Source organism: Chiloscyllium punctatum, chromosome 24 (genome assembly GCF_047496795.1).
Source record: "Chiloscyllium punctatum isolate Juve2018m chromosome 24, sChiPun1.3, whole genome shotgun sequence".
Classification (NCBI taxonomy): domain Eukaryota; kingdom Metazoa; phylum Chordata; class Chondrichthyes; order Orectolobiformes; family Hemiscylliidae; genus Chiloscyllium; species Chiloscyllium punctatum.
This window is the reverse complement of record NC_092762.1, coordinates 62,553,974-62,567,825: the sequence shown is the minus strand read 5'-3', so window position 1 is coordinate 62,567,825 and position 13,852 is coordinate 62,553,974. Positions and strand designations below refer to the sequence as shown.

At 41.9% G+C, this 13,852-nt stretch overlaps 1 protein-coding gene across 3 annotated transcripts in view; it reads left to right on the top strand.

The window, feature by feature from the left end:
* myo1f (myosin IF) overlaps positions 1 to 8,481 on the top strand; it is a 152,191-nt gene extending 143,710 nt beyond the window's left edge. For all 3 annotated transcript variants that reach the window (XM_072594021.1, XM_072594023.1, XM_072594022.1), the window contains one exon: positions 1,726 to 8,481. In XM_072594021.1, the coding sequence (XP_072450122.1) occupies positions 1,726 to 1,802 (77 nt within the window). In that variant the 3' untranslated portion in view covers positions 1,803 to 8,481. The remainder of the gene's footprint in view (positions 1 to 1,725) is intronic.
* Positions 8,482 to 13,852: the final 5,371 nt, after the last annotated feature.

Below are 13,852 nucleotides of genomic sequence, written 5' to 3'. Positions count from 1 at the left end.
GGGAACCACATAACAGGATCCACCCTGTCCTTTTCCCACAGTGTCTCAAGACACAGGCTGACCACTGCTTCATGGACTTGTAGTGTATTTCTTTGCAAATTCCTCCACAAAGGACAGGTGATACGAAACAGTCCAACTACTTGGAGCATTCCCAGCAAGAAGGCCATGACCATCCTTTGCAACACCGGGGACAGGTAGAACCTCAGTATGCAGTGACACTTGGTGTTTGTGTACTGAGGATCTGCGCACAGCTTGATGCAGCTGCACACAAAGGTGGCCATCAGGGTGAGGGCAGTATTGGGTATATTCTTCACCCCCTTATCCAGAAACTTTGTACATTGTGTCCCTGTGGACACAGTCCTTCTTAGACCTCTAGATGAAGTAGAAGTTGTCTCTGGTGACTGCAACGGTGCAAGTCCAGAGAATGGGCCAGACTGTGCCATGTACAGTGGAAACTTGATTATCCAAACGTGATGAGCAGGCACTATTTCGCTCGGAAAATCGATTATTCGGAAAAATCGATTAAATGCCTTTTCTCTGGGGTTCAGAGCTTTAAAGTCTGCTCCTCGTTCGGGAGACTGCAGCAGCACACAGCGTGCGAGACCCCGCCCCCAACACCGACCCCACTCTTGTCCTCCCATCCAACACTGCCCTCCCAATCTGGTCCAACACCACCCCCCCACCCCCAACCCCGACCCCCCCCCCAGCACAAAGCGCGTGAGTCCCCCCCCGTTCTCCCGATTCCTCTCGGGGGCATCTGGACTGCAAACCAACAAGACGACTCCAAATAGCGCACAGGCACGCACACACACAAACACACAGACACAGCCATAGCCACATAACACAACTTTTTACTGCAAATTTTTGACAGGTTCCATGTTTGCCCTGTACAGAACAATGTTGGAGAGATTATCTGGGGAAGGGGAAGTTAGGGTACACCCCTCTGTAAAACTCCAGGGAAAGTGTGGGGAGAGAGAGGGCGGGAGGTCAGTCATTTGGAGACAGTGCCTGTTTAATCACTGTAAACAAAAGATGCTATCACTGCTAGAAACATGTCTTTGATGTAATGTTTCTATCGGGACCTCGAGGACTCCTTCAGATAATCCCATTTTTGGAGAATTGGTACTCGGATAGTCGAGTTTCCTCTGTACAACAACAAGAGAGAGTATCTTACATCTGATAACTAGGTTTTTAACCTGCAATGGAGAGGAAGCGCAATATCTACCTGACCTTGACGACACATTCCTCCCACATTTTTGCAAATTCCCCAGCCTCTCTGAATCACATTCCCAGCACTTTCAGGTAATCTGTCCTGACGGTGAAGGGGATAAAGGATCTGTCAGCCCAGTTCCCAAAGAATATGGCCTCACTCTTCCCTTGATTTTCCTTGGTTCCTGAGGCCAGTCCAAATTGCTCACAGATGCTCACATAATCCACGATGCTTGGTGTTCAGTTTCTGCAGCCTGCTCTGCAACATTCACATCAATGACAGGATCCTGTTCAAATTCAGCCTCTCTACATTGGAATTGAAATTAAAATGATCTCCACCAATCAAAATAAGACAAGAGTGCTTTATTTGATGCTTAATTTTTGACTTGCAGATTGAGCAAGTAATCTCCTTTGGCAAATTGGTGGCCTGGTTTCATTTACATTTTCTTTTGAAAACACGCATGAGTTTGAATATGGACATGTATGCAAATCTGATGAATACCTTGAATTTTCCAGATCCATCAGGATGGTGGAAGGGTCGTTTACATGGAAAAGAAGGTCTTTTTCCAGGAAATTATGTGGAGAAAATATGAACTATTGTGAACTTGGTTCCGAATTCTACCTGGCTGAAAAACACAAGTACAGAAATATGGATCAGCTACTGGACAACCTTGCATCAGCGTGATCACTTAAGAGGAATGTTTTATTCAGGAACAGCTTCATTCTCAATACGCATTTATAGGAACTGAAACTGGCCTTTCAGCATCTCCTATTTATTCCATCATTCAACTAGATCATTACTAATCTGCATCTTAACTCCATCTACCTACCATTATAACAATAAAGCTGCTTACTAAATCAGTTTAAACTGGGGTTTTACAGTCACAATTTACAACCAGTACTGTAACTAAGACATTAATGAAAACCCTTGTTTAAAAAGAAATTAGCAGGAGATTTGTCTGTACATACATACGTTTTGTGGCCTCTACTTACTACAAGGTTTGATAAGCAAATGAATCTGAGCTAAAACTATGGGTTAGCATAAATTATTTGTATTAATGTTCCCTATTACCATGGGAGACGCAGCCTTACAAACCACCTATGAAAAATGTCCCTTTTGAGGTAGATTGTATATTGAAAGTTACTTAGCGCAAATACGACACATTAATGCCAATTAGGAGCTGTACTTTAACATTGTCTTCTTGCTTCGTACATAATAAAATGTAACATGAGTTAGAAGATGTGCTGATAATGAGCAACAATGAGTATTAGGCTGTTTATTTAAAGGAACTCAGACATTGGTTCAGTAAACTTCATTCAACTATCATGTTAGCTTCTGCTTGCCATCTTCAAACTGCCTCTCAGTAACATTTTCAAAGCCAAAACATAAAGTTGCACATGTATCCTGACAATACCCATCTCTGCCTCACGAAAGGAATGCAAAATTTCCATATTTTTACCAGACAATAGGGCTGCTTTCTCATTAGAGAGAGATAGCTGGTGGTGGGTTTAACCTGAGGTGACAACGCCTCAAGTTAGGGGAGAGTTTGAAGGGGGTCCTTCATGGTAACCTCAGGTGGCAGGGAATTGAACCCACACAGTTAGCACCACAAAGCATTGTCAGCTTGCCAGCCAACTGAGTTAACTAATCCCCTTCTTTACTGTGTCTTAGTCCCTGATCATCTCAGAGTTGTCAGACTCTTGCCCAACATTCACGATTGGAAGAGAAGAATGTTCTTCCACAACATTCAGTGGTTGGGCGGCATAGAGTCATAGAGATGTACAGCACTGAAACAGACCCTTCGGTCCAACTCATCCATGCTGACCAGATATTCCAATCCAACCTAGTCTCACCTTCCAGCACCTGGCCCATATCACTCCAAACCCTTCCCATTCATAAACCCATCCAGATGCCTTTTAAATGTTGCAATCGTACTAGCCTCCACCACTTCCTCTGGCAGCTCATTCCATATACCACCCTCTGCGTGAAAAAGTTGCCCCTTAGGTCTCTTTTATGTCTTTCCCCTCTCACCCTAAATGTTTGCCCTCTAGTTCTGGACTCCCCCACCCCAGGGAAGAGACTTTGTCAATTATTCGATCCATGCCCTCATGTTTGTATAAACCTCTATAAGGTTACCCTTCAGCCTCCATCTCCAGGGAAAACAGGCCCAGCCCTTTCAACCTCTCCCTATTGCTCAAACCCTGGCAACATCCTTGTAAACCTTTTCTGAACCCAAGTTTCACAACATCTTTCCAATAGGAAGGAGACCAGAATTGCACGCAATATTCCAAAATGGTGGCTCAGCGGTTAGCACAACTTCGTCACAGCGCCAGGGACCCAGGTTCGATTCCATCCTGGGGCAGCTGTCTGTGTGGAGTTTGAACATTCTCCCTGTATATGCATGGATTTCCTCCAGGCGCTCCAACAGTCCAAAGATGTGCAGGTTAGGTCAACTGGCCATGCTAAATTGCTTATGTTGTCCAGAGATGTTTAGGCTAGATGGGTAAGCCATAGGGAATGCAGGGTTACAGGTATAGGGTTGTGGGGTATGGGTTTGGTTGTGGTACTCTTTGGAGGGATTGTGTGGACTTGATGAGCTGAATTGCCAGTTTTCATACTGTAGGGATTCTGATCCTAAAATATCGAGAAAACCAAAGTTATTATCTTAGCAACCAGCTTAATTCCTCTACTTAGAAAATATCAAATCAGACTGTATTTGACCCTAGCACAAGCTACAAATCACACTTCCATGTGATTACCAGTCTGCTGACTTCCAATTCTATAACATTGGTCAGTGGGAGTTGGGCAATCACAATCACCTCCTTCCTGCATCCATCTATTGACATCCCACCTACCTTTCCCCAGCTTCACCCTCCCGCTGTTTATTTTGCAGCCCCCCGCCCCCTCCCCATCCTGATTAATGGTCCCGGCCTGAAAGGTTGCACTATTGCTCCTGTGATGCTGCTTGATCTGCTGTGCTTTTTCCAGCTCCACACTTTATCAGCTTCAACTCCTACCTCCTCCATTCACCTGTTGCAGAATTAGTGGTCTTTAGGACCCCTCCCCCATCCAGCTGAACTTATTGTTAGATTTAAACCTAAACTAGGCAAGATTTCAGATCATTAAAGAAACTTAATTAATGTTACTAGTTATAGACTTAGTCCTATAACGAAATGTCTTCCCTCTCAGAAATTTTCAGACTAGCAAAATTATCTCAGGATGGAATATACCTACAGATAAACTATAACAGAATCAATTTGCCAAGTTAATTAATATCAGGGCAGAGAATCCTAGCTTAGGAGTTCGAGGATAATGTTATCTGATTGTGGGTTCTTGAAGAATTAAGTGTGAAACTGCAAACCTTTAATTACTTATGAACATTTATTATAAGAATCAGTTCTGGATTACATTGTAATAATGAATACAATATAATTGATGATAGGATATTAATGACAGTGAATTCACTTAGAACCAGGGTCACAGTTTAAGGGTCTGGAGCAAGCAATTTGGCACTGAGATGAAGAAAACATTCTTCACCCAAAATGTGACTTGCCTCTAGAATTCTTTGCCATAGAAAGCAGTTGAGATCAAAACATTGAATAGGAGCAAATTACCGAAGGTGCTGGAATCTGTACTAAAACCAACAAATGCTGGAGATCACAGCAGGCCAGGCAGCATCCATGGAGAGAGCGCAAGCTATCGTTTCGAGTATAGATGACTCTTCATCTGAGCTTCACTTCAGCTTGCTCTCTTTCCACGGATACTGTCCGATTGGTTGGTTTTAGTACAGATTCCAGCACCTGCAGTAATTTGCTCCTATTCAATGTTTTGATCTCAACTGCTTTCTATGAAACATTTTCGTTTCAAACATTGAATGTTTTCGAGAGGAACAAGTATAGTTCTTGGGGCTAAAGAGGTCAAAGGGTATGAGGAGAAAGCAGGAATGGGGTACTTAGTTGGATTATTAGCCATGATCATATTCAATGTTGGAGCAGAGTTGAAGGGCCAAATGATCTACTCTTGCTCCAACTCCTACTTCCTGTTCATGGAATCATAGAATCCCTACAGTGAGGAAGCAAGCCATTCAGCCCATCGTGTCCACATTGACCCTCCAAACAGCATCATACCCAGACCCACCCCACTGTTTATAATATAGTAACAAAAACTAATGGAAGTAAATATTCAACAAAGTATCCACTTTATAAGACATGGTGACTAGATGTTAAATTAAAAGTAGTTATGATATGAAAATTCTGCTTTAAATTTAAACACAGCCTTTAAATCCATCAAAGGAAAAACTGGATATTCAAACAAATATATCAAGATGATCATATTCACAATTCCAGTATAGTTCCTTGGTAAAATTAAATGCCTTTGTCTCAAATGTTCATTAATAGTAATTTAACAGGAGAGCCCAGCAGACCTGAACTATACATGCTGTTAATATATGACTGTTTTGGTCTGTCTCTGCTGATCCACAAAACTACATTTTTAACAATAAATTACTGTTCTCTGTAAGTCTAGAAAAACTTATTTAGAGTCAACAAAGGTGAAAAAAATGATGGATCAAAATAATCTATTTTCAAAATGTCTGATTCTCAATAGACAACCAACAGGGAAAAATCATCTATACCTCCATAACCATTTGCAACACTATTAGCTTCCTTCTGGCAAAGTTTCAGATTCGCATACTGCCTAATTCAGAAAATAAACTTAACACCTTAATTGCTGAATTACTTTTGTGATTAGCTTCACAGCTGAAACCCTCATTCATGTCTTTGTTACTTCTAGACTTGACAGATCCAACACAGTCCAAACTGCCCTCTTATCGTTAATCCTCTCTAAATTTGAGATAATCTAAAAATCTGCTGTGTGCTAACTGAAAAAACTTCACTTACCCATTACCTTGCTCACCTACATTGTCTCCCGATCTAACTTAAACTATAATATTCTTGCCTTCAACTACCTCCTTGCTTTCTCTGTCCTTATCTTTGTAACCTTCTCTAACTCTTAAGCTGTCCAAGAATTCTATGTTTTTCCAATGCTGACCTCTGCTGCATCACTTGTTTAACTCAATTATATTGCTTTCAGCTACCTAAACCCTAAACTGTGAATTTCCCTCTTTAAACTTTTCTGTCTCTCTACCTCTTCCTCCTCTTCTTAGATATTCCTTAAAACCTATCCATTGGACAAACCTTTCGATCATCTGCTCCAATATCTCTTTATGTCGCTCCATATTCAATCTTATTTAATAATATTCTTATGAAGTGACTCAGGTCTTTGTCAGAAGTGTTATAGGAATGTAAGTTGTTGTTGTAAAGCACAAATAAAAGAGGGATAATACTGGGAAAAAAGGTAAGATGTCAAAATCCACCACCTATGACCTCAAATGGTCCAATTCACAAAGTCAGACTAATCTCTTACCCACTTTATTCTCTAAATGGACTATAAGTTAAGTAATATTTTCAAAAATGAGAATACAGTGAAATCACAGACCTATCATTGCAGAAAATGTATGTCTACTCAAAAGTTTAAGTTAACAAAAAGTTGGGCGTGTTCAATTTTTCTAAATAATATGTTTCTTAGTATATTAAGCGAGAATGACACAAGCAGTTGAGCTTGCTATATACTTTTATATCCTAAGGATTACAGCTTTGACATATATCTTTTTTCCACTTAGTAGGAACTCTTGATTTTGCAGTTTTCATTTCCAAAGATAATCCACAATGTTGCAACGTAATTCCTTTAATGTAGTTAAACTTGCCAAGTCTGAGCCACACAAGGATGGGTCATCAAAAGTCTGGTCAAAGAGCTGGTGAGGCACCAATGAAGCACAAAGTGATGAACATCAGGGATGTAGATTTTATTATTCATCACACAGAGAAACAAAATCTCTCCTAGCAACTTTGAACAAAGTTGAAAGAAATTAATTAATTTCCCTGAAACTGAACCCTAATAATGTGCAGAAAGAGTCATCTCTATTTTCTCTCTTCCGGGAGCATATATTATGCATCCTACTGTTAGTCAAAGCAAAACTTCCTTTAAATTAGGTGGCATTGTTATTTACAAACGCAGAGAACAGCTCTGAATATATTAGCAACAAAGGGTGAGCACCCTCCCCCAAACTTTTCTGGCCATAAAAGCCTGAATATACTGTCCACCTTGAGAGATCCGCAATGTACGGTTTTTACTGTTTAACCATTCCTTCGGCTGACTCATACAGAGCTCTTTAATGTTCAGTTGTTACAGATTATATCCTGAATTCACTTAAATTGTTTACCAAACAAAGGGAATTTAAGATGTGACAAATGTGTAAAGTTTTCTTCATACAAGGCTTTCAATTTACGAACGCTCATACTTAAGAACATACAGGGGTGTAATTTTAAACATCCACCTTACGAACGTTTCCTGTGCTTACGAGCAGATATTTTACACAGTCCTGCCTTGTATTCCGACTTGAGTTCAAATCAGCTTGAGAACGGAGTCAAGCACGGAACCCGGTTGCAACTCGGGAACTGCCTGAAAGTCAAAATTGTTTCATTTTTCAAATTGGATATTTGCATTTTGGGCAAGTCATCCCTGGAGCATATTATTTCTAAATGTTCCTTCATTCCCCTCCATTTTGGAAGGAACCAAGTCACATTTTCTGTCAATACAGTACGAGAATTTTAAGTTTAAATTTCAAACTTACTTGGAGTTCAAAGAGACTGCTAGAGACACAGAGGTTTACCTCTAGTTATGAAAGCTGCATAAGAAAATCAATATGAAGTGTGTAGCATCAGAGACAGCACGTGTCCCCCCCCCCCCCCATATTTGTAGCAGATATCTATTGCAGCTTATTTTGAAATATTCGGACAGTTTACAGCAACTATCTCCAGGTTGTCCGATATCTATATGGAATCTTTTCCTGTTATTATATATTAATTTCTGTGCAATAATACATCCTGGACCATTTTAAGCCATTCATATGTTGCATTTTTGTTTAATAAATCAAAAGGGTGTTTATAAAACTAAAACTCTCTACAACTATCAAGATTAACAATTTGTAAAGCACTGAATGTACTGCAAAGGCTATATACACCTTTCATGAATCCTTTAAAATCAGACAAATTGTTTTCTTGTTGCATCTCTTGAGTGTGTAAATTTATTAATTGCTGTTTACTTCTTATTAAATAATGCCGCATATTTCTTATTGTTGACCATAGCAAAATTGGAAAGTTGAAATGCACAATGTGCCTAAATAAATAAAATAAAACTACTGGTAAATAAAAGTCTACCCAACAATCTCACTGGTGGATGGAAAGAAAAACTTCAGATTTTATTAATTTACACATAGTCAATAAAGCCATCAGTATATGTTGACAAAATTAGAATATTGACCTTTATCAATTTCAGTTTCTTTTTTACCTGTATGTGCCATTGGGCAGGCCATAAGAACTATCTGGCCCTTCAAGCCTTCTACACCATTCAACAAGATCATGGCTGATCTTTTCATGGCCTCAGCTCCACTTACCCGCCCTCTCATCATAACCCTTAATTATTTTACTGTTCAAAAAAAAATCTTAGTTTCAAAAACACTTACTGAGGAAGCCTTAACTACTTCCCTGGGCAGGGAATTCCATAGGTTCACAACCCTCTGGGTGAAAAAGTTCCTTCTCAATCCAGTCCTAAATCTGCTCCCCCTAATTTTGAGGCTATGTCCTCTTGTCCTAATTTCACCTGTCAGTGGAAACACCCTCTCTACTTCTATCTTATCTATTCCCTTCACAATTGCATGCGTTTCTGTAAGATTCCCCCTCATTCTTTTAAATTCTAATGAATATAATTCCCGTGTACTCAGTCTCTCCTCACAAGCTAACCTTCTCAACTCTGGGATCAACTTTGTGAAACTCCTCTGCACCCCCTCCAGTACCAGTACATCCTTTCTCAAGTAAAGAGACCAAAACTGCATGCAATACTCAAGGTGTGGCCTCACCAACATCCTATACAGCTGCAACATAATCTCCCTGCTTTTAAACTCAATCCCATTACCAATGAAGGACAAAATCCTATTTGTCTTCTTAAGTACTTATTGCACCTGGAGACCAACCTTCTGTGATTCATGCACAAGGACACCCAGGTTCCTCTGCACAGCAGCATGCTGCAATTTTTCACTATTCAAATACCAGTCCTTTTTATTATTATTCCTACTAAAATGAATGACTTCAATTTTATTAACAATTTGGAGGTGCCGGTGTTGGATTGAGGTGTACAAAGTTGAAAATTGTACAACACCAGGTTACAGTCCAACAGGTTTATTTGGAAGCACTAGCTTTTGGAGCACTGTTCCTCCATCAGGTGGTTGTGGCACCGAAAGCTAGTGCTTCCAAATAAACCTATTGGACTATAACATGGTGTTGTGTCACTTTTTTTTAACATTGTACTCCATCAACCAGACTTTTGCCCACTCACTTAAACTATCTGTGTCCCTTTGCAAAGTGTGACAGTCCTCTGCATACTTTGCTCTTCCACCCATCTTAGTGTAATTCGCAAACTTTGACACACTACACGTGGTCCCCAACTCCAAATCATCTAGGTAAATTGTGAATAACTGCATTCCCAACACTAATCCCTGAGGCACACAACTAGCCACTAATTTCCAACCAGAAAAACACTCATTTATCCCCACCTTTGCTTCCTGCTAATTAACCAATCCTCTATCCATGCTAAAACATTGCCCATAACACCTTGCATCTTTATCTTATGCAGCAGCCTTCTGTGCAACTTCTTGTCAAATGCTTTTTGGAAATCTAGATAGACCACACCTACTGGGTCCCCATTGTCCACCATGCTCATAATGTCTTCATAGAATTCCAGTAGATTAGTTAAGCATGACTTGCCCTTCATGAACCCATACTGCATCTGCCCAACAGGACAATTTCTATCTAGATGCCTTGCTATTTCTTCTTTGATAATATGTTCCCCACAACAGAAGTTAACAGGTCTATAATTCCCCATCTTTTGTCTAACCTTTTTTGAAACAATGGCGTCATATTTGCTGTTTTCCAATCTGATTGAACTGCCCTAGAGTCCAGTGAAATTTGGAGAATTACTGCGAGTGCATTTATTATATCTCCCACCATCTCTTTTAGTACCCTGGGATGCATTGCGTCAGGGCCAGGAAACCCATCTACCCTTAGCTCCATTAGCTTGCCTAACACTATCACTTTCATTATAATGATTCTTTTCAGGTCCTCACTTACCTTCATTTCTTTGTCAATTACTGGCATGATATTCATGTCCTCCATTGTGAAGAACAACACAAAATGCCTGTTCAGTGCCTCGGCCATTTCCTCATATCCCATTACTAAATCCCCCTTCTCATCTTCTCAAGGACCAATGTTTGCTTCAGCTACTCTTTTTATTTTATATATTTATGGAAACTTTTTGCTATTTGTCTTTATATTCTGAACTAGTTTATTCTAATAATCTATTTTATTTATCTAATGCCGAGCAAACAAAACAGTTTCCTGGGCCCACTGATGTTTGATGAAGTTCATCAGGCCTTGGGATTAGCAGTTTTTCAGCATTAACATAGAAATTCTGTTGTTTAATGATCCTAAATGTCAATGGCAGCTATATACATTCCTGCAACAGCAGTACATGTCCTAAGTTCCACTAAGATGCATTGAGATGATGCAGCTGGGATATTTTGGTGAAAATGAGATTTGCTGGACCAACTTTAGCGCTCCCCAGTCTGAAGGAATGGAATGCGAAAGCAGCTCAATTGTCCATTCCCTTCCCACCAATTTGCAATTTTAAAATCATGCTGTTTGGTGACAGCTTTATTGATAAATGGAGATCAGGGTACATAGGAGCACATTTGGATTTTAACTAGCTCCTGCATGTGCCTAGATAAACCACCAAGTAAATCGGTTGGGAAGCTCCCACAGAAATATATTTTGAAACATGCCCCCCAGCTCAACAAGAGTTGTATTGCCACTGGCAGCTTTGAAATGACAGCAGATATTCCCAGCTCCTCCTTTTTAAACCTTCCCAATTAGCCACTGTCACTTTTGACTGGAAATGGCCAAACAGACGACTGGCAAGAATAGCGATCTAACAAATTAAAACTTAGCCTGGTCTCTGTTGTAATCTACGTAGAGATCAATAACTTCCAATTATAAGCTGAAAGAATGACATGTCAAGATTTCATGCTTATGCACTTTCTTTGTTGATGATGACAATGCTTACAATGACTGGAACTTTACATCACGACTAGATACAACGAATGGTGAAAATTTAATTTTGAGATGATAAGTCAGACATACTACAATGCCATTCATCAACTATGCCATTTTTCAACTTTGCAATTAAAATCTTTACATCAAAATGGAAGTTCAAATTGAAGATCTGTTGAGGTGTTCAAAGTAATTAATAAGGAAAACCTATTTTTTATTAATTAAAATTAAATATTAAATATTTGGGGCAATATTTAATTTTAATTTTGAGATAGTAAATTTTGTTAAGCAAAGGTATACGGGATATGGACCAAAGGTAGGTATTGAGTTAATCTGCAGATACTGGATTAGTGGTGCTGGAAGAGCACAGTAGTTCAGGCAGCATCCGAGGAGCAGCAAAATCGGCATTTCGGGCAAAAGCCCTTCATCAGGAATAAAGGCAGTGAGCTTGAAGTGTGGAGAGATAAGCTAGAGGAGGGTGGGGGTGGGGAGAAAGTAGCATAGAGTACAATGGGTGAGTGGCGGAGAGGATGAAGGTGATAGGTCAGGGAGGAGAGGGTGGAGTGGATAGGTGGAAAAGGAGATAGGCAGGTAGGACAAGTCCGGAAAAGTCATGAGGACAATGCTGAGCTGGAAGTTTGGAACTAGGGTGAGGTGGGGGAAGGGGAAATGAGGAAACTGTTGAAGTCCACATTGATGCCCTGGGGTTGAAGTGTTCTGAGGCAGAGGATGAGGCATTTTAGATTACTTACAGTGTGGAAACAGGCCCTTCGGCCCAACAAGTCCACACCGACCCGCCGAAGCGCACCCACCCATACCCATTCCCCTACATTTACCCCTGCATCTAACACTACGGGCAATTTAGCGTGGCCAATTCACCTAACCTGCACATTTTTGGACTGTGGGAGGAAACCGGAGCACCCAGAGGAAACCCACGGAGACACGGGGAGAATGTGCAAATTCCACACAGTCAGTCGCCTGAGGTGGGAATTGAACCCGGGTCTCTGGCGCTGTGAGGCAGCAGTGCTAACCACTGTGCCACCGTGTTGCACGCGTTCTTCCTCCAGGCGTCTGGTGGTGAGGGAGCGGCGGTGAAGGAGGCCCTGGACCTCCATGTCCTCGGCAGAGTGGGAGGGGGAGTTGAAATGTTGGGCCACAGTGCGGTGTGATTGATTGGTGTGGGTGTCCCGGAGATGTTCCCTAAAGCATTCTGCTAGGAGGCACCCAGTCACCCCAATGTAGAGGAGACCGCATCGGGAGCAACGGATACAATAAATGATATTAGTGGATGTGCAAGTAAACCTTTGATGGATGTGGAAGGCTCCTTTAGGGCCTTGGATAGAGGTGAGGGAGGAGGTGTGGGCGCAGGTTTTACAGTTCCTGTGGTGGCAGGGGAAAGTGCCAGGATGGGAGGGTGGGTTGTACGGGGGCGTGGACCTGACCAAGTAGTCACGGAGGGAACGGTCTTTGCGGAAGGCGGAAAGGGGTGGGGAGGGAAATATATCCCTGGTGGTGGGGTCTTTTTGGAGGTGGCGGAAATGTCGGCGGATGATTTGGTTTATGCGAAGGTTGGTAGGGTGGAAGGTGAGCGCCAGGGGCGTTCTGTCCTTGTTACGGTGGAGGGGTGGGGTCTGAGGGCGGAGGTGCGGGATATGGACGAGATGCATTGGAGGGCATCTTTAACTACGTGGGAAGGGAAATTGCAGTCTCTAAAGAAGGAGGCCATCTGGTGTGTTCTGTGGTGGAACTGGTCCTTCTGGGAGCAGAAACGGCGGAGGTGGAGGAATTGGGAATATGGGATGGCATTTTTGCAAGAGGTGTAATCCAGGTAGCTGTGGGAGTCGGTGGGTTTGTAAAAAATGTCAGTGTCAAGTCGGTCGTCATTAATGGAGATGGAGAGGTCCAGGAAGGGGAGGGCGATGTCAGAGATGGTCCAGGTAAATTTAAGGTCAGGGTGGAATGTGTTGGTGAAGTTGATGAATTGCTCAACCTCCTCGCGGGAGCACGAGGTGGCGCCAATGCAGTCATCAATGTAGCGGAGGAAGAGGTGGGGAGTGGTGCCGGTGTAATTACGGAAGATCAACTGCTCTAGGTAGCCAACAAAGAGACAGGCATAGCTGGGGCCCATACGTGTGCCCATGGCTACCCCTTTGGTCTGAAGGAAGTGGGAGGATTCGAAGGAGAAATTGTCAAGGGTGAGGACCAGTTCAGCCAAACGAATGAGAGTGTCGGTGGAAGGGTACTGTTGGGGACGTCTGGAGAGGAAAAAACGGAGGGCTTGGAGGCCCTGGTCATGGTAGATGGAGGTATAGAGGGATTGGATATCCATGGTGAAGATGAGGCATTGTGGGCCAGGGAAACGGAAGTCTTGGAGGAGGTGGAGAGCGTGGGTGGTGTCTCGAATGTATGTGGAGAGTTCCTG